This window comes from Gasterosteus aculeatus, chromosome 1 (genome assembly GCF_964276395.1).
Source record: "Gasterosteus aculeatus chromosome 1, fGasAcu3.hap1.1, whole genome shotgun sequence".
NCBI lineage: Eukaryota > Metazoa > Chordata > Actinopteri > Perciformes > Gasterosteidae > Gasterosteus > Gasterosteus aculeatus.
This window is the reverse complement of record NC_135688.1, coordinates 7,591,803-7,614,188: the sequence shown is the minus strand read 5'-3', so window position 1 is coordinate 7,614,188 and position 22,386 is coordinate 7,591,803. Positions and strand designations below refer to the sequence as shown.

General features: G+C 41.8%; 1 protein-coding gene across 5 annotated transcripts in view; it reads right to left on the bottom strand.

The window, feature by feature from the left end:
* The window catches only part of gria4a (glutamate receptor, ionotropic, AMPA 4a), a 78,519-nt gene that overhangs the window by 44,756 nt on the left and 11,377 nt on the right, over positions 1-22,386 (bottom strand). For all 5 annotated transcript variants that reach the window (XM_078104052.1, XM_040176379.2, XM_078104045.1 and 2 more), the window contains exon 3: positions 2,317-2,556. In XM_078104052.1, coding sequence (XP_077960178.1) covers positions 2,317-2,556 — 240 coding nt within the window. The remainder of the gene's footprint in view (positions 1-2,316; positions 2,557-22,386) is intronic.

Genomic DNA, 22,386 nt, shown 5'->3' with positions numbered 1-22,386 from the left:
TACTTTTAAGAGGGTTGTTGCTTGAAATGCTTCCCAAAAGCCTTAAGTAGCACAAGGAGCCCATCAGGACAACGTGCCATGTCCAAAAACAACATAGACCCTCAATAGTGACATTTCATTGACATCAAACTTCAATTTAACTGTTGTCAAATAGTAGTAGTAGAAAACCACTTCAATCAATTCAGCAATTTAATATCCCGAAACAAATCACAGAACGGAACATTTTTTTCCTCCACAATTGAGATTGAACTGGGCTGTGGCTCTCGTTGGGATTGGATAAGTCGCTATGCGTTAATATGATCCCATGAGCAGCAGGTGAAAACACAGGCGAAAACGAATTCAAGTGTATTACACTGGAAAGCTGCCAAGATGGGTCACAACAATTGTAAAAATAACAATAATGAGCAAAAACCCCTTCATGGTCATGGTCAAATATCGTTACACAGCTGCTGCATTTTCATCATAACGATTGTTGAAATCTATATCAAACCTCTAAAAATCTCGTTGACTTTGAAAAAGAATGGGATCTGTAGAAAATATACACACAGCGGTGCAAGTGCCGACTACCATTTTGTTGTTCAGCTTTTGTGCAAGCAGCTATTTGCTGCTTGAGTGGAATAGAAAAAAAGGAACATCTGAACCTCAGTTCTCACGGTGTGTGCGGAAATGTGTTTGTCTTTTTGTGTGGTGTGTCTTTCCCAGCCTCTCAAGTGATATCGTAAATACGTTTCTCCGTGTCCTGAATGAATGCTTCGGATAACGCATGTCGGCGAGCTGTTAACGTCCACGCAGTTTGCTTATGTTGTTGAATTTACATGAATCTAATTCATGCATGGATGTGGAAACATCAATCTGCTGTATGTGAATTTGTGCGTGAATCTGGGCACGCGTTCGCCTTGGAACGCTGGTGCAAACACACACCTCGGGTCGTGCGTGTGAGTGTGTGTCAGCAGGCCGTCTGTGGAGCAGAGTAGAGCGGGGAGCATAAAACAGATCACGGCGTTGCTGCCCATTTTCCAGCACATTACCAGCAGCAGGGCCTGATGGGAGCCTATAATGAAGGGCCCTGCCTCGGCCAAGTCAAGCCCAGACTAAGTATCCATCCTCCGCTCCATTTCTCCCTCTTCCCTCTCAATGTCGAACCCCTCCTCCTGTTATGTGCTACTGTATATCGCCACAGGCTTTCCATCCTTACTGTCCTCTTACTTGCCTGCCCTTTTCCTTAACCCCCCCACCCCCCCCCCCCTCCTTCTTCCTGTCTCTTTCTCTGTCATGTTGATTGTCTGCTCCTCCCTTTTTTTCTCACCTGTCTTTCCTATGCTGTCTCTTTAGGGTAGCACCTGCAGTTTGACTCACCTTACCTGTCCCTCCGGCTCCCCTTTGTCCCTCGCCTTTCTCCTTCTGCTCCCCCCCTGGGTCCTAAACCAGACAACCCGGACCAGAGGGAAGGTGGCAGAGGCACAGACACACACCTACACAACTACACACACACGCTCACACACACTCACACACACTCTCCCACCCGAACATGCAACTATACTATGGTCTGGGGACTCTGCATCATGTTTGACCTGCGTTTTTTCCCCCTGTGGCAGCGGCTTAGTGTATGTGTGTGTGTGTGCGACTGTGAGAGAGAGAGAGGGGGAGAAAAAGAGAGAAAACGTGCCAAGCATTCCCATGACAGTGGTTTGGGGCCGTGGGCTCCAGCTGTGCCTGCTCCACTAAGCTACGTGCCCTGCCTGTTGGGATGATTAAATTGAAGGCAGGTGAATGGTGCAAGAGTCGAGGCCAAACCCTGTGGTCTTTGGCTGAAAAGTGCCAAATTACATCCTTGTTTCTGCAGCTAGACCCTTTCACCAGGAAAGAGCGGGTTCACTATCCCAGCCAGTAGCTGGGAGTTAAATGAAGCCTAAACAAGCAAAATAGGCCTTATAATAATAGTTCTGAAAAGAATATTCAAAACCCAGTGTCATGCGGCAGCGTCATGAGGACACAACATCGCTCAAGTCACAGTCATTCGGATTCAATGCAGAATATACAACTGAGGGACAACAGACTCTTTTTCATACTTGCTCCTAATCCCTCTCTGACCTTTTTTATCGGAATTGGAATAAACGTTTGATTCTATCTTTTGAAAGAAAGGATCGACTTTTCAAGATAATTCTTCACACTTTTTCAAGTGGAAACCCATTTCAAGACGTAAATTCTATTTTGGTAAAAATAAGTCAACGGTTTTCAGATTGTGTGACTTTTCTTTTATGTTGAAACGCCAACTCTCTTTAGAAGTTGCTAATGCATTTGTCATTGTGCATTCACCTCTGTCCGTGTCGTAGAGGAAGACAAATCGGCTCCAGTCGTAGTGGTCCAACAGTGACAGCAGAGCCCCTCTGATTGACGGCCGGAGCTGCAGGGTGAACTGGCCCTCTCCTTCGCTGGGGAAGCTGGGCGTCACCAGGCTGATGTGCAGGGCCCCACAGAACGACGTCAGCGTGTTCACCGAGCGCTTGTCGTAAAGGCCGAAGATGGCGAAGACCCCCCTTGAATACTGAGAACAGACTGGTGCGAGGACGAAATTGGGCGGAAGGTAGGGGGGTCGGGGGGGGGGGGGATTAAGAGGAAAGAAGAAAGACAAGGGCATTTTGAGAATTGGGAGCTTTATAAATGAATGAATGAAGACTTTTATAGAGGATTCTGTGAATTTTCTATAAACTTTTATATCTTCCAAAACAACATGAGACTGATTCATGGCATTTAAGGCAAACCACCTCTCTTTTAGAGTCGCCCATTCTCTCATATACATTCTCGTAACGTACAATCACAGTTATTTGCACGTACATGGGGGAAAATCTGAATTTTCTAAAACCCCTGCAAGCCACATCGGAATCTTCTCAAATTACAGTCAAACCGCCCAAATTGCTTGGAGCTTACAGTGTAACATCCATGCATGCAAACTCCCACGCACACACACATACACACACAAACACAGTTACAAAACCCTTGAACAACGCAAGCTCGATTCAGATGTGAAGTCATTTTCCACTACAACCATGCAACTCAGTCTTCAGATGCCCTAAAGCTTTCAACCGTGACAGAGAGACGAGAGAAATGCATTGATTCCTCCGCTCAGAAATCTTATTTCCACCAGAATCTCTTCGGTTCGTCAATGCGGCTTGACCAAATCTGTGTTTGCACAACAAATAAAAAATGCTGTAGGGAGTCGGAGAGTCCTCCCTTTTGTGACACAAATGCGCACACAAAAACACGTGCTTCACTTTCCGGGGACCCGGCGAGTGAAGTGACTGAAAGTATGTCAACTCGTTTTTTCCTTTTACACTATTTAATGTTTCTCTTTCTTTCATCCGCTTAATTCATCTCCTCCTTCCTCTCTTTAGACCCATTCATCCTTTCAGCTCGATTCTTTCAGGCGGGCATGTTTGGAGGCATAAGCTCTATCCTGCGTCATAATTCACTCTCCACCCTGCAATACGTCACACTGGAGTAAACCGTGAGAAAAGGGACGAGAGACTTTGCTTTCGGCATCAACCGGCTTTCACTGTGTGACCTTTACAACCTTTTTGATCTCCTTGCACATCACTTAATTTCATAGTTTTTCTCCACTCTTTTGTTTTAGAAAGCAGCGACGACATCTATCATTTTTTCTTGATCCCTCCGTCGTTCATTTTCTGTCATCTCCTCTCCCTCTCTTCCTCTGTGACTGCCTCCTCTTTCTGTCCCTCCCTCTCTCCCTCCTCCTGGGACTCAAAATAATTCCATTATCAGCTATAAGCCTCACTGGGGGTAAATACTGAGGAAGATTCAGCTTTGACGCTTTGGCTTTTGGCAATTAAACAAAGCCGAGGACCCTGCACCCAGGAGGTGATAAGGCAGGGATTTACTCTCTGATTTTGACAGCAGCTAAATGTCTTGAATTCAGAGAACTAGCAGACTACGTATGCTAGCATGCGTCATTCACTGGGAGCTGAGACATGTCCTCAAAGTAAACAAACTTAATCACTTGGTTTTTTTTGCTGATTCAAAGCACATTACAACATGACAGATGGTAATGATAGCAAATACTTGTTAGGCCCGACGCGCAGCAGAGGGGAACGCCTCGAACTGTTACAATATTGAAGATAAAGTACTGCCTCAAGTACCTTATTGCTTTTATAATACGGTTACCAGAGAAATAATAGTAAGTAAATAGCTGCCTTTCAGCAAAAAATAGTTCGAATAGATCGAATTTCAGTAAAAAAATAGTCCCCGTACGTGCATGTAAACAGCATTGGTTCTCCTTGCAAGATCTCGCACCATCTCATTCCTTCACATCGCTCATGACGTCCACTTTAATTGTCCGGTTGCAAATGCTTGCATTACCCGAAACCGATCATTTGTGGGATTTCTGTTTTTTTTTTGGCGATCACCACCAAGATAAAAGCTGAAATGTCAACGGTTGCTCAAAATCTAATTTGTTGAACAGCAACTGTACATCATCGCTCAATAATGTAACCCCCGTGACTCACTCTCAACCAATCAGAACGCTGGATTTCATCTACCCGTATTGTATACGGGTAGATGAAATAATATGATACAGTTCCAACAACTGGAATGCATAATGATGTTTGCACTGAATCCCTGAAGTTTATTTCAGGTTCTGATATTATTGTCCTTGGATAAATGTTGATCTAAAATAAAGAAAAAAAACGCCAAATGAAAAGGACTGAAGCGAACAGCGAGCAGAGACGGTTTGGTAAGAGGTTTCATATACTTGGATACTTGTTTTACTGTTCATTCACAATAGTGTATCTTGGCTGATAGAAATGGGATCCAAACACTGTCTAAGGAAAGAACAAACAAATGATGAAAAGAACAAATGTTCTTTAACAGCAATGTCATGGCAAAGCCATTGCTATGCTTTCAAATTAATTTGTGTTTTGGTAAAGAAAATTGAAAAAACAGCACAGCAAAAATAGACCGCTCATGAAAACGACTCCCTGGGTGACTGAGTGGAGGCCTGGATGCGGTTTGTGGCATCCGTGTCTGTATATTTCATCTTCCATCCATCTCCAAATGTAGATACCCTAAATCCCCAAACCTTCTATTTTAAACAGTATCAAGACATCTGTTCCCAAACACACACAGAGGCCCACAGCACATAACAAAAGCCTGATGTGTCGTATTCTTCATTCATCCACCAACTCTTACTGTTTTTTTCTCGCTCTGCTATCAGTCACCTTCTCACTGCTTTATTGCCTTATTTTTGATTTTCTGATGCTTGCTTTGCCTCCCTGACTCCGACAAACGTGTTGCCTTGATTTCCTTTCTGATGCACATCTCCACAGGCTCGTTTCTCTGCAATGCCCTCCACCATCGAATGAGCAAGGCAGTGGCGTCATTGTAAATATGGGTACTGAGCTCGCTTCATGAAACTTTAATGGGAGGAGGGGACCAGCGGCATGGTGCATCATTGCCACAATATAACAGCGTCGGACACAATAGGTCTCCTGGGACTTCCTCTACCTCTACATCTTCTTGCCTCCCCCTCGCTTGTTGTCTCAGCATCTCAATATGAGATTATTGTGGTGTACACCCTCCTGCCGGTTGGGTTCCTAACGGCTCGCTCTTTGTTCTCTGTGCATACCTTTCCATGCATCTCTTTAAAAGACCTCTTCTTTAGCTGCATTGCTCTACATAGCATATCAAGGCTCGGCATTGGCAGATTTTCCTTTCGCAGCTGTCCCTGCCTCTCTTTGATTCATTTACCTTGTGTCCTTTAGACAGGGCATTTAGAAGGACCTGTCATTCATTTGCATTGCTTGGCAGATCACTTCATTTCAAAAGGAGATATGATGCTCTATACAGACAAATAGCTTAGTTTTACCCTCAAATGGTTTTCCGAGTGTGGCTCATACTTCTCCCCTGCCTCCTTCTTTCCTCACCTCGCTCAGCCTCTTCCTCAAAATTGGCCACTTGTTTGTATTACGCATCACAGCAAGAACAGATGTTCACAGAAAATCTCCTCCTGATTTAACACTTTATTACACATGATAAAAAAACAGAAACACACATAACAGACATGGTCCCCGATCCGCGTTTTGAACACACAAAAGCATACGCCCACTTCCTCATCAACAACTTTCGGTCCTCATGCTGCAGTTGCTTCTTGCCTGTTAGTCTGAATCACCCTCTCGCTGCAGAGACGTTCTCCAGGCGGCCAAAGAAACACGGTAATATGGTAATATTGGCTAAGGAAGCGGGCTCCGTTTTTGTTTGTGATCCAGCATTGTGTGGGATTCGAGAGATCTTTTTTAAGAGAGAAGTGAAAAGTGGAGCATCCCGCAGCAAGCGGTGGAGTTTCTGCAATGTCTAAAGCTCTAATCCCGACTGACACAACTAGTTCAAAATGTAGAATAAAGGTATAACAGCTGAATGCAGGATTAGCCATGGACAGACACACAAATACACACATACAGGGAAAAGGAAGTATAAGAGGAATGAAGTAACGAAACTCCTATCATCGTCCATTTCCCAATCAGAGCATGTTGTTTTTTGGAGGCTGCTATAGTTTTTTCCATTTCCAAAAGATCCTATCGGTGCACTTTTAATTACGTAATTGACCAATTGTCATGTCCTTTCCCTCAGTATACGGAAGCGGTGGTAATGGCCAGGTCAAAATCAGGGTCTACCAACAGTTCAGCTACGCTCCGAGATTCTCACGCTATAGTTTCGGATTTTCTTAATATTCATGCTGGTTTTGTAGATTTTGAGCGAGTAATGCTTATACATTTGGCCTTGGGAAGTAATAGAGACACTTGTTACCCAAAGAGGTTGAAATGAGATATACTTTCGCTCAGAACATTAGCTAATGAAACACTAGCATTAGCGCTAGCATGCTATGCATACTATTAGGGGCTTTTGCCTTTGACTTATTGTAACAAAGAATAAAAACCTACTTGGCTCCATCGTGACAGTGTGGTTCCTTCATATCATCATTTTCCTTTTTTTGACCCTTCTGTCTGCCCCTCATTGAAATCGCTTATTTGTTTTTCCAAAAACTAGATAATATTTTTTTAGTGTGAACTGAAGTTACAGTTGCAGAATGAATAGGAGGGGGAAGCATGGTTCACACAAGTCTATTAAATATGAAACTCAGACTTTGGAATGCAAAATTACATTTCTTGGCAGAAAACCAATTCAACGTGTCGATAATGAACATTTTTACTGATGAGTTATTAGGGTTGTTTTTCTCACTGTGCCGATAAAAATGCAAACTAGGGAGCAGAAACATACTTTCTGTTGCAAGTTGGTGGTACACAATACACCTCAAACACATTTTTTCTTTCAGCATATGTCAATAAAGTGCCTCCAAAAGGCCAGTTCATTCCCATTGCTTTCTGGGTCACGTTGGTTTGTTGAAAAACGGGGCGATCTCTCTACCGTAGTGATTTAAATGGCACCGCTCTCACTTGGTGGATGGTACTTACTTGCTGGGTAGCACCACCTATTTTTCTCTAGTGTTTGATAGCTGCTCTCAGCTTTCCAAAGTGGAAGTGTTAAGCTAGACACAAGGTCAATTCTGGAGGTCAGTAATGAAGGATGTAGATGATGTACAATGTACAACATTAGAAATTAGATTACATTAGATTATGTAAATGCCATCTATAGTTGGGATGTTTTCTTTTTCTTGGGCAGAAAATCCAAACACTAGTTCATTATTATAATCCCAGAATAATATAAAAAACATTATTCATATCGACGGACACCACCTCTGCATACAAGATAGCTATTTATTTCTAAAAATTGAAATTATTCATGAAGCAAACTATAATCTTACTATAATATATTTAGACCTCTTTTACGCTGTTGTTTTAGTAATTGTTTTTTATCAAAAAATTATATTAATGTTCTCTTTTTTTAAGTGTTTATGCATTTCTCTCATATAATATTGGTAAACTATCTCTGGTCCTTTCCAAAGTGTCTCCAGATAACAGGGAAGAGCGTTTTCTACCAGTCGAAGGTGCTGCTGCGGCCTCTAACCAAGGCTGAACATAAAATAAAGAAAACGTTATTAAACAGCCGTACCAGGACCATCACCCCCCATTACTGGAAGAATACAATGACAAAGAAAATAGACGGACACATGAAAAGATTTGGAAAAAAAACTGCTGTCTGACGCATCTGTGCTCCAGTTTCGTGTTTTTTGTGTGTTGTTTTCCATAAATTTGCACTGCATCCTGTAGAGGATTATCCAACACATTGTATGCAAAAGACTAATTCATCAAAAGGTAAATTGATAATGGAAAAGTCAAAAACTACCAAGTAGAACCATGAAGCAAAACACAGGTCTGAGAGCCACTTCAAGGAGACACACAACACTGTGAGATGCATCGCTCACTGCATGATATCAAACACTATATTATATCAAAGTAAAACTAATGACTGTTTCACTCTGTGAAATCAATTTTGAACTCATGTGGAGGCAATAAACACACTATCTAGCAGAGAGCCCTTTTGCACTATGGATTATGGCACAATGTATTGACTTCTTAGAAAGAAAAACTACCACCTGAGAGGTTAGAAAAGCAATTTCTCAAAATTTTTTATGTCACACGATATAATGTCATGAAATTATTACGATAACTTTAAAATACGGCTATCTTTAGACTCACAATAATCCTCATTCCCAGATAAACAAGGCAGAATATGTTTTCCCCAGATAACAACTCATCCATCCTCAGCAGCAGTGTGATGATGACAAGCTAAAAGCCTGAGGATCAATATTCTTCGAGGGAGCGTGCTCGCTATTCAATAACAGACAAATATGAGATGGCATACGGGAGATTTATTCAAGAAATAACCATCTCTTTTCAGGCGAGAGCACCAAACCAAAACTTTTGATTGACCTCTGGGTAATAAAATGTGTTGTTTGTGTGGCACGCGGTAATTAAAACTCAAAACGAACAGATTGCATTCTAGAACGTTTAGTTTAACCAAATACTTCCGTAAAAAACTATATATGCCAATGTAGAATATTCCGTTGTTGAGACGTCTATACTGACAGCGGGCCTCAAGTGTGCTCATCAGCGGCATTAGAAAGACAAGATAAAAGATAAAGCCTCGCAATCAATAGTCCGGCAGGGGAGCTCAGCCACCTTATGGATTTCATATCTGATCCTCTCCACCAGAACATAGTTTACAAGATAACTGAGCCGCAATAGCTTCATAAACAGGGCAGTGATTATTGTGAGTGATAGTGTATTGTGTGCTGTGCTGTGGGTGTGTGTCTGAGTGAATGAGGCCATTCATCCCTCTGTCTGCCTCCTTCTCCTGTCGGCCTCTAGCGCCTCGAGTAGAGAGGAAGAGGGGGCTTCTTTTGCAGTCATTGAGGTAGGAAAAGAAGAAGCGTGGAGCAAAAAAAGCCAGACATGCAGAAGGTTTCAGTAAGAGAACGTTAGTTACTCAGCAAGGGATAAGAAAGGACTTGAACGGTGCTTATAAGTTCTCACCTGTTGGTGTTTGACGGTGCCATGAAATGGTTAGATTGACTCTTGGTATTTTTTTCTTAAGTGACACTGGGCAGGCCAAATCACGTCTCCCACTTCGGGCTCCAGGCCTTCATTGAATAACGCATCCGACAAAGCACAAGGGCGGCGCTGAGAAAAAAAACGTTCCCCGAAAAGATGGGGCCTTCAGGCGGGATCGCCACGGCCAAGACATCACGAGCAGCCGTACCTCTCGGTGCCTTTTACCCGCTGCTCAGAATAAACTCACTCAGGAGCTCATCTCTGGTCGTGCGCACACAAGCAGGAGTGAGTTACCATGGTTATCGGCGTCAACGTCACCAGGTGGTTTTGTTACAGTGTGGGTGAAGCTCAACAAAAGCTTGATATGTGTGAATGTGATGGAGAAAAAAAAATAGCCAGGGCCCATTTCTTTCGTTCCCGTGCACCCGTGGGTCAGTTGCGAGGGCACAGTGGGTGAGAAGGTTAAAAGAAGCCACACTCCACGCTGTCACTTCTTCATCCTGTCTGATTTCATCTTTCCACCTGTCCTCCCCCACCACCCTTCCTCCCCGTTCTCCTCCAGGCCCCGTCCCTCAAGCTGCATGAATAAAGCTTCTAAGAATAAGAGTACTGATTGAGGAAAAATGAGGGCAAGTACCCAAGAGGGAGAAGGGGGGGGGGGGGGGGGGGGTGAGGGGCAACTTTATGGCCATAGGTGCTGTCGCAGTTAGTGAATATGCTAATAGTTGCTGACACTCGACATCCTCCCTTGTGTAATCAGACAAGAGGGGAAAGCTGTTTTTAAAAAGATAGGAAGTCATCAACGCCTGTGCAAGGATACAGTTTTCACCTGAGAATAATTATAAGCATTAACATTTGTATATATGGCTGTGTAATAAATGAGGAAGGTAGAGAGAACCTAACGGCTTCCACAGTCTATTCATCACACAGGTAATTAGGGAACAAAGAGGATGATGCTGGCATCGATCCTCACTCAAGTCTCCAACTGGCTGACGTATTATTTTGTTTCTCTAGAGCAGTATTCTTAATTTACTCCTATTCGGTTTTGATTGATTTACTGGAAGAATAGCAGTCTTCAGATATGTGCATATTTGGTGCCACTAGAGCAACAGACTTGCTGCTTACATTTACATCTTGATATGTTTCTATTGTTCGAAAAACTGCTCAAAAACAGCGTGCTGTTTTGAAAAAGTGTTTTAAAAAAACCTATAAACAAGCAGCCTGAAATGCAGTGAGGGCTTTGCCTTCTTTTCTTCTGCTCTTTGCGTTTCAGGTCACATAGAGGCTGCCAACCTGATTAGCAGAGTGTGTTTGCAGCCTGAGAAGAAGACTAAGATACTGAAACTAAGATATATATAATATATCTGGATATACCGTTTTAAATCTAACATCAATCTAAGATTAGTTAGTAGAGCATGTGGCTTTTGTAGCAGAAACATAAAAATAAATACAACATAATTAGATTTATCAAGGAAACTTAATATGAGCTTAGTTAGTCTATAATTGATCAAATAATACATCTATTAATAGAGTATGTTGAGAAAGACAGCTCTCCTATAACTCAAGTGATCTTCATTCTGCTTGGACATGGACATGAGACCCCCTACTCCGACATGCATACATTTTTTTTTAAAGAAAACAAGATAAAAGAAAAATATAATGTGCAATATGTAGCATTAATATTAAATTGTCATTTAATATGTCGACAATTTTGGATTTCACAACTTTTTTATATCCTGTTGCCACGCGGCACATTAAGGTAATCCAGGTCTTTAATAGGCATTGCTAAATATTAAGTGTGTGGAATTTCTCCACATGAGTCAACAGTGAAAATGGAGAGGGACAAGAAAGGGGGCAGGCAGATAATTATGTGCAAAAGCGATTGAACATCGAAGGCTTGATCGTTTATTGTAGCTGGTACTATCTCAGTCCAATGAGGCATGGATATGACCAATCAGCACTTCTGTTTCCTTTTCTGTAAAGTCATGAGAAAATTAACAACATTTTTATGACGCTTCATTAGTTTCATCAGTTCATATACTTTCGCTCAGCACATTACCATGAGGCTTGACTGGCAGAGCCGATCACACACATACACTCACAGATTGGAGCGTTCCATAACCTGTGGCGCTTTTAACACACGTAGTGTAACATTGCGAGAGGCAAGTGAAGTATTATGCTGTACGATGTTCGGCACATGGTCACAACAATATCAAAGAATGTCAGATAACTGACCCCAAGCAGAGAGTCCTTGGAGGGGGAGTGGAGTAAAGAGAGCACCTAGAAACATAATTGGCCACAACATTTTAAATAATCACAAATGTAATCATTTCATGAATTGAGCTGTAAAGCTAAACAGGAACGAGATGAACAAACCAGGAGTTGTGACCATAGTATCTCTCAATGCCCCATTTTGCATTCACAGCCCTTGACCATTAACTCAAAAATATAAGAAAGTATTTCCCTAATAAAGATCCTTGAATGTATTGGCGGGCAAAGCTAACAAAGGCTGCCATACGCGTTTTAATGTCATTGTTATGGAAATTAGCAGTTTCTTCCCTGCCCTTTATAAAATACATCACTATGGCAAAGGGCTGTTATTATTATAATATTTTTGTTGAACATTTAATCAGCAATATTATACAGCATTCCAGCCTTTTATAGCTCGATCCCTGCAAGGAATAAAACATTACTCATGTTTTTTTTATGGTGACACTATTAAAAAAGATAAGTCCCCAGGACCTGTGGTCACTGGGGTCTGTTATGAATCTTTTTATACTAAACCTGAGAGTCTCACGGTAAAACTGTGTCTCAAATCATGTCCGCTCCCAGCATAAGAAATGCATTCACACACACACACCCACACACACAGCTGCATATACTATACTGACCATGTGAAAGCTTTACCTCACCAATGAGACCTGCAGCCCCAGAGAGAGAGAGAGAGAGAGAGAGAGAGAGAGAGAAGGGGAGAAGGAGGCAAGGAGAAGGTAATAGAAAAGTGGAAGGAAACTGCATGTCACCTGCCATGGTGCTTTGCCATATACCCCAAGGACAGAGTCCTTTAAACAGGGCTAATCTGTGAGTGCATATATGTGTATGTGTGTGCGTGTGTGTGTGTGTGTGTGTGTGTGTGTGTGTGTGTGTGTGAGAGAGAGAGAGAGAGAGAGAGAGAGGGGGGGGGGGATTTGACAGAGAGCCTTTTTACTCCAGTCATCTTTAAGCATTACTAACAGTAGCTAAAGCCCTGTGGGCCTGTCCGGTAACGTAGTCATTCATCACACACACACACACACACACACACACGCACACATATGCATGCACGCAAGGCTGACATCAAAACCATTCATCACAGCAGACAGGGGGAGAAGGGGGATAAAGTAAGGAAGGGAGAAGAAGCTCACTCACTATGCTAGACTCATACTGCAGGACTAAGGCACCTTTATCTCCGTCTGAAAGAGCGATCACACGGACAAACCTGCAGAAACCACTGATTCCCTTTGTTATGGCACTCGTGGCATGCACTCCTCTCTTCAGATGGGCGTTTATACTTTTTCTTGCAGTTTTGTAGACATGCAAAAACCTTCTAAGAGTTTTTCAATTTCACACAACGTCCTCAGACCATATTTTCCAAAATGGTAACATGGCAAGGAAGATTGTTCTGTTTTAAAAGAGTGTCCAAACATGAGGAATGTTCCGCTCAGCAATCCCACAGAAAGATAACATATGTGGATATTATAGCAGAAGTGTGCATGTATTTTCTGACTGCTGGAACTATATTAGTAATTTGTTCTATTTGAATCAAACAGTTGACTATTTGGTATGAAGTGAATTGAAACTCTTACAGATTAAAGTGAAAAGAAATCTGAAAGTTCCCCTTCACATCGATACATAATCCTTTCCTGTTCTGGCAGGAAAATTTGTTTGTTCCGTCAAGATTCATTATACCAGCTAACATTTAACTTTTAACTTTTGGTTGGGTTTATGCAGAGACTACTTGATTAGGATTGGGATAGTTTGAGTTAAAAGTAAGATCTCTTTGGTTCTCGATGGACACAAGTCAAGAATTACAAAAGCACTAGAGGGTGCAAAGTTGTGCCAAACGTCTAGTAATTTCCACTTAGAATTCATCGGTGCGGATGAGGATTTATGGGCGGCACGCGGTTTCCACGGGGAAGAGATAACTCAGCTTTACACAGTGAAGACGCCCCTCTGAGACATTGAACCCGTACTGATCTGATCTCCAGTTTGATGTAGGAATTGAAACATGAAAAAGTTGTCCGTCTCACTCGTCCTTATGGAACAAAGTGGTGACCGCTGACTGAAGCATGACAATGCAGCGTGACAGATTGCAGAGATAGTCAGAGCAGTGCAACAACCCTTGCCTGATGTCACTGTAAAAAATGCAAGACACGTCTCTGACTATCCTTTCATCTGTGTCCCTGTCTTTTCCAGTTTCACTGTAAAAAGAATGGCTTGATAGTGGCATGAGAGAGAGAAACATTTGAGAGAGATTGAATTGAATGTGAATGTGAATGTGTTGTCTGCTGGAAGCAGTGAGATGAGACAGGAATGCAATATTAAGGCAAATAGGATATTTTGGCTCAAAAGGGTGTTTTTTGTGTGTGTATGTGTGTGCGCGTGTGCGTGCTTGTGTGTCTGTGTGTGTATGTGTACTACATCTATCTATCATATGCAATTGCAGAATATTACTAAATAGAATGTCCTAAAAACAATTACAAATATGTCCTGTGTGTGCGTGAAACACACACACACACACCCTAACGCACACACATACCTACACACTCACAGGTGTTTGTTTGTGTCTGTCCTTCCAGCTGAGGCCGTCCACAGGGATTTAGCGATTTAACCCTTGTATGGTGTTCAGGTTTGAGGGACCATTTTGTATCAAAACAAAAATAATACGATTCATTATTTTTTTGAACTCGACTTCTTGTCCCCGGCTAGTTTTCTGCAAAGAACCTGTATCAGAGCCCATTTTCATCGACTGCACACTGTAAAGCCTGGTTTGTGCTTCTGCGTTTTCAGAGCGAAGCAGACGCAAGACCCCCTTGCGTGTCCCTTGCGTGCCTTTTCACACCCCCTTGCGTCCTTGCGTTTCTCAACCCATTTTTCTAGGCCTCCCGCAGCGCACCAGGCTGCGATTGGTCCGCAAACTACGTCCTTTACGGAGTCTCACATTTCCGCTTTCATAGCCCGACACCGCCATTATTAAAACGAAGAATGTTGACGAGAGAACGGATCAGATTGAAGAATTTGTCGGAAGAAATGTGTAAATATGACCGCTTATACAAGCCGTCATTGGCGGGTTGTAGAAGCGGGTTGGATTCACGGAGGGAGATCGCCGCAAACGCCGGTTTGCCGGTCGAGAAGTGAACAAAGTTGTGGAGGAAAATACGCGACAAATGTGTCCGCGATGAAAAGCAGCAGTGGCGATGCACGGGGCAATAAAGTCTATGAAAAATAAACAAACAAACCATCGACTTCCACACACAAAGACGTTTTTTTCAACAAAAACACGTTACTCCACCTGTTTCTAGAGGTGAATTGCTCTGCAACACACGCAACCCTTTTAGAACCATGAGTTGAAACGAGTGCGTCGACGCAACGACGCAGACGCAGAAGCATGCGGCAGCCTTAACCCCCCCCAACACATTTATATTGCATTCATGGTGTTCAGTCCACTGGACCCGAGGCAAATAAAAGCGTGTACATTTTAGATCCTGTGTACCTTCAGTCACATGTCTTCACCACCACTACACCTCCTATAAATCGAGGGATGAGACTTGTCCTGGACATGGCTCAGGGACTCAGTGGACACAACATGACACGAGACAAGCTGGGACAAGATGACCCCCGGTGAGAACGATGAGGTCTGAGCTCCCAATATTAACCAAGTCTGTTGTTTGTATTGCTTCTTATTGGGATGAAGTGTTGGGTATTTTAACATAAAATTGTTTAATTTTTGTTGAATTAAAACTCCCGAAATGCAGCGCGTCAAACGGACCCACAACACCGGCTGTGTGACAGAGAAATGAACACCACACAAGGGTTAAACTGAGCAGTGATTTTACAAAGTGAATTTCATCCCACCACCCATTTCTCCCGCTGTCTCACTCTTCCCCATTCCTTATTCTCCCTCCAGACCGTCCACCTCGTTGTGCTGCTCGTCTCCTGCGTCTTCTTCCACCATCAAATTGAATTTGACTTGTTTTGATGTGATTTGGTCAATTCAATTCAGTTCAAAGCTCGTCAATGTTGACTGGCTCGTCTTATCACAGCACAGCATATGCTTGAATGTCTGTGGTTCCAGACACGTAGAGCCAGTTGTGCTTTTGACGGTATGATCGTTGGTTCAGTCCCCTGGACCACGTGTAAGATGGTCCTTCAGCGATGTCTGTTGATGTAGAAAAATGAGGTTCTGGCACTTTTTGACATGAAAACGTGGAATCTGCTGAATATGTGCCTCGGCAAACAGAACGTGGTTAACAGCGGTTAAAGGAGGACACCACCGTATTGCATATGCTCATGCTTTTTCTGTTTAATGTTTAATGCTTAAGTGGTGAGCATGAAGGAGACAGAGGGCGAGAAAATGCTACTTTGTGTATGAGTGAATGAAAATACTCTTTTTTTTTAAAAACAGCATCCCGATTTTGGGTGTCGCCCGCTGAGCGGCAAAACATAGATCGCTTCACACAGAAGGTTTTGGAAACCGAAACAAACACCTTAATCATTAAAAGAAAACTTGTAAACAAACTTGTCTGGTAATGACATGGCATTTCTAATGCTAATGTAGTTGTCAAGGACTAAAATGAGCCACAGACACAAGGGAATTAACCGGGGGAAGTTGGTGTGAAAGAATGTGGATTAGCATGACAGATGACACCAATTAGCAAGTGACGACTGCATAATCTGCATGATTACTGTGGTGGCAGGTTTCTGTATGGTAAATAGTCTGAATATAGCCTATTAGATTACTAGAGCTAATAACTGTAATTAAATTGATTTTACCAGTAAATTAAGAAATTTATGCAAAATGCAGAAACAACATAACTGCTGAAAGTTACAAAAGACTAAGATGCATTCTTTAGGTAAGTGTGCAAGATACGGGCCATTTAGTTGGGGGATAACTCTTCTAAACTTCCTAATCTACAAGAAAAAGGAAGCAAAACAACTGTAAATGAAAATGTAACAATAACATACTAATTGCAATACTTGTAGTGCACTACTGTTGTAGTCTAGTATGCAGGTGTATGCATGGCAATTAATATAAATAAATTTACCGACTTAAGTTCAATTATATTTTTGTTGCTACATTGCTATTGGTTTTATTTTGTAATTCATTCTTGCACTTCTCATTGCGAATGTTCTCTGATAGTGGGTGATTTAGTGTGTATGATTGGTGGCTTTCACCCAAACAGTTTTCCCCTCGATTGGCCTGTCACAAGGCTAATTGCATATATTTGTTATCTCCAATATAAATGCAGAAGATGGAAGTATTATTTCCTCACAAAGATATCTGCATATTTCAGAAGTAGGATGAAAAATATATTTAAAACATCCATCCTTAATTCACTTTGAAAGAAAAGAGGCAGCATGGTGATGGTAATTGTGTTTAGACATTTTATCTTACTCCCCCTGTCTGTTAGCCAAACATTGAGATTGCCTTGATGTTCCACTTGTTTACACCTACAGTCAAAGCTGACATTTCTAGTGAATTGCACACAAAACCGAAAAACATCCAACTTTGACCACTATCATGGCGACATCACGGATGATGATTCTATGAGTGGTCATTGACTAAACTAGCATTGTGAGGAAACAACATTTTTCTTAGTTCCTTAAAACGCAAAAGACTGATGTGAAAGAAAATATACTTCTCAAGCTCTCTTTCAAGAGGGGTGGCTGCATGTATTCTTAAAGTATAAACTAATGCCTACACAAACGGGTCTGTCTCTGTATTTATCTTCGGAAATTCTTTAACTTATTGTCTCTCAAGGCTCAGCGAAATACACTTGTATAAAAAAAATGATGGATGGTGCGATGAAGAGACGGAGGTGAGTGTAACAGAGAGCAAGATGTTTCCCTCTCATTGTTCCTTTGTATCCACAGTTCTGCACTGAGTGTAAGTACACCTCCAGTCCCCCTGGGAGGCTCCACACACAGACACACCGCGGGGTTGCGGCACAGCAAACAGTACTTATCCCCGGGCAAAAAGTCAACTTCTTCTGATGAAAGCTAAAGAGACACGCATGCAAACACGCACACACAGAAACACTTCAGCATTACTGGGTGTAAGAAGGTGCAAGGCACTTAACCATCGTTCGCGTGGATGGGTGTGAATAATTACTGTCCTGATGGGCAGGAGCACCTCCCCTGGTATAACCCTGCCATCAGTGTGCGAAGGGGTGTCATTGGGTGAATGGCGTGTTGTGTAAACGCTTTTGAGAGGTCTAGAAAGGCCTCGGACAAACACAAGTCACTTTACCATTTGTTTGCTCAGCAGGCACGTGCACAGATAGACTGGTGGTGCTTAAGCAAATGCCCTTTTGCCCCGGAGGAGAAAAGTGCCCCTTCTGCTGGAGCCCAATTAAATCAATATTTAAGAATGAAAATTACTCTCTCTGTCATCAATTCCCCGCATGTGTTCTGATATCTGATGGGGTATTTATTCGAGTTATTAGAATTTCGACCCAACATGCTCCGCGGTGCTCAGAGCCCCACCGCGCCCCTCGTAAAAAATAAACAAACAAACTCACAAAATCTCTGATTGTCCAGCTGTTTACTGACGTTTGTCATGTTTGTAATGTTTTTTCCAGATATTCATTTATTTATTCAATTTGATGGTTTGAGTCAGTTTGTTAACAAAAATAAATACATAGAATGAAAATATTCTACTGTGATTTTTATTTATTTAATTTTTTTTATTTTTTTTTATTTTTTTTTATTGGCGATGGGTGCCCTTTTGTTTTGTTTTGAGCCCCTGCCCCCCCAACATGTCTGTGCACGCGCCTGATGCTCAGGCACTTCCCTGGAGTGAGCACATCATAACCTCAGATGAACTTATACTAACACTACTGCACTACTGCACCTATTATATGAATTGTGCAAACACACATGAAAAACATGATGAAATAAACAGATGTTCTCTTGAGACTTGACCACACATGGTCATAGTTGAAAGAGTTACACTTAAGCCTCGCAACAACAAACCATACATGGAGAATAAACGCGGCTTTTCACTTTCCTTCTGAAAAAAAGAATGCTTTTGAAATTCTTTGCCGTTGGACTCCCTATCCTACTTTACATCTTATAGACTTACAAGAATTAAGAATACAAACATGTCTAAATGTCAAGGTGTACCCATTTGTCGGGAGATTGTAATATGGAAAAACAGGGCTTGGACCAGAAGAAGGCTGGTTCAAGTGTGGTTAGGGGAAAGTAACGAGTAGTGCTTATAACCTCTCTCAACAGCAACTCAATATGTATTGCTCAGTGGAAGTTGAAAGGTTCTCACAGTTTTTCAACCTGAATGCAGACATGTATTAAATCTTAAAGCTATAGAGTAGGAGAGGGTATCCGATGCTGAAGATTTGCACTGAATACAGTGACAAATAGTTTATGAAAGACACACACATCATCAGAATGTAATTATTAGAAAGCTATCTGAAAGAGATTTCCCTTGACATTTGTATAAAATTACATTTTAAGTGTTGTCGTGGCGCAGGGGGTAGAGAGGGTGTGCTGGGAAGCACAAGGTTGGTGGTTTGACTCCTGACTGCCCCATGTTCCATGTCGAAAGTGTCCCTGAGCAAGATGCCTAACCTCTAATGGCTCCCTGGGCAAAATGTAAAAAGCCATGGGTTAAAAATGTAATGTAATTCGCTTTGGATAAAAGCGTCAGCTAAATGACCTGTAGTGTAAAAATGTGTCTTTTTGCAACGCAGACATTTTTTTGTGCAGCCAAAGGGAACAGCTGCAAGTTTAACAAGCATGTTACAATCAAAGCAAAGACATGTTAAATGTTAGAACCTTGAGTTCAGTAAACATTTTCAATTACAGATTAACTTGCCTTGGACCAGGGGGAAAAGGACAGTACGTTGGCAGGATATTGATTGCAAGGCTAAAATCAGTTTGCTTATTTGCTTTGCTTTGCTTATAATTGTATATTTTTACCAGATAACTAGCATTGATGTGTTAGACAATACACAGGAGTCTCTTAGGTCAGCCACACACATCTCCCTGCAACCACTGGGCTTATACCATATTACACATGTTGATATGAACTTTCAGAACCTTACCTGAACAATAAGCATTCAAGCTGTCTGCTTGATAATGACTAATTTTGTACCTTGAAAATGATCTCTTTGCATGCAGATAATCACAAATACAGGGCAGATAATTACATACACAAACTCAAATATCAAGAAGAATTCAAAGGTGCAGAATAGATGAGCACAAATGCACAAAATATAAAGGCTTGATCCAATTTGTAATGAAAAATGAGTTTCCCAAGCTTAACGTGTGGTTAGTGTCTATTTCACATCTCTTCCTCCCATCTCTCATGTTTTCTCTGTCGTGAGCATTGTATACAGAAATTACAGGGAACACCAAACACAGAAGTCTTCTCATGAAAAATGGATTTGCTCTATAAAAAGATGCCACATTCTATGGCCTTCAGTCTTTTAGAGTTGTTTCTACAGTCTGGAAGTGATCTGGAGGAGTATGAAGAGTAATGACGTGCAGTTTCTCTTATGAGGGAAATGCTATTGTTGAACAGCTTGTTATTGTTTTTTTTAATTGTTTCAGTGGCAAAATCAGGGTTACTGCATGTGCCTTTTGAGATTTTGTCACATCCTTCCACCATCCTTCTGAACAGATGGAGTAACAAGCAACAATGATTTATAAAATGTCCAGGTTTTTCAGGAAAAAATAATAAATCGGATTTCCAAAAGTGAAGCCACTAAAAGACATAAGCCAGCCAATCAGAAACATCCATCCATCAGACTAATGATATCAAAATACAAACAAGTTGTCTCAGCTCTGTCACGTCTACCCTCTCATTTCCACCTCTCACTCACCTAATCAGTTCATTCTGTGCATGTTAACATTTACCTTGTCACCCCGAACACACTCACCTGTCCACCCTACTCACTTACTTCAGTATTTAAACCCCAGTCACTCACTCACTCGCTGCCAAATCGTTCTCCGCATTCACGCCAGACTTTCCTGCATTTTCTTTTGGTCGGATTCCCCCTGGTGCCAATGCTAATGCCAACGCCGATGCTGCTACATGCTTGGGTTTTTCGCGTGTATGCATGTGTATATCTGTCTTTTGCATATCTTGAGAACTGTTTATTAAATCAACTTCACACTTGGCAGGTACAAGCACCCATGCCAAGGTTCTTGACAACGCTGCAAGCTGTGCCTCCCGGGGCATCGCAATCGTCACGTTCAGGACAAGCATCCTGTCTGAACAAGCACTCCACTATTATATCAAAAGTTAAACAGGGAATAAACAGGGGTAATATCTCATTTGTATTACTGAGTCCATTACATGTACATTTACAGTCAGGATATACAGTCAGGATATATATATATATAACTCTAAAAGGACATTTACGACAGGCTGTACAGTCCCTGTATGTTTGGATGGTATGATTATTTGGTTAAATTCAAAGTGGCTAAAACGAGAAAACAGCCTGTAATATTGTATTATTAATGGTGCTGATCCTTCGAAGGAGATAATCTGTATTCCCGCAGGTATTCCCTAAAATGGGTAACCAAGTATCACTACAATCAATCACCACAATAACTAAAGCCATCTGCTATATCCCATTGAATTACCTGGGAGACAGCATCTGTGAGAAGAAAGTCTGTGTTGCATACTAAGGTATGATGTTAAAAACTGAGCTATACAGTTTATTCTTGCCATATACATATTGCTACATTACATACATAAACACAAAAGGATTTGTGTATAACTATTGTAGCTTAATAAAAACCCTGAGCTTTTTTTATAACTACATTTCGTACTATGAACCTATAACATTCGCTGCATTTTTTCCACATTATCCAATACATTAATTTACAATCTTGTGGCCATAAACAACAGAAACTCAGCTTCTCTTAATCTCCCTCTTTCCGTCCCCCAGATGACTGCTCTGACAATAATACCTTCCCATATGGAGAGTATTACTCCAGTATGCCATCTGTACTATCATCCATCCCCTCGAGCGTGTGACTGGCTGTGTGCGCGCGTGTGTGTGTGTATGTGTGTGTGTGTGTGTGTGTGTGTGTGTGTGTGTATGTGTGTGTGTGTGTGTGTGTGTGTGCAAGGATAGGGCCTGTGGGAGACGAGCGAAGCGAGATGAAGGACAATGTGTGTGTGTCAATAGTTGTGTGAATGAGCATGATGAAAAGTGAGTTGACGTGTATGTGCATTGGTTCCAATACAGTTTGTACGGCACTGCCGTGATAAGACAAAGAGTCCACGTCCAGAGCTGATGGTCATAGCTGATGCTCTTTGTGGGTGGAGTTGTTTTAATGACTCTGTTACTGTCTTCACAGACACAATCCTCATTGTTCACGCATACGTTACAGACACTATTTTTATAGAACATCGAGCAGACACCACTATGTGTTTTATCACACAGCCTGCTTTTCACCAAAGAGACAAATTGGATTATATAAAAACGGCATAGTTAGTAAATCTCTGCATGCAGGGCTCTGAACTGTATTTCTTAATTTCTTCTGCTTCGCCCTCCGTTCTCCCGTCCGTCTCGCCCCTCCCCTTCCATCCTAGACATGAAACCCATTCCCCACCCAAATCCTTCCTTTCTAC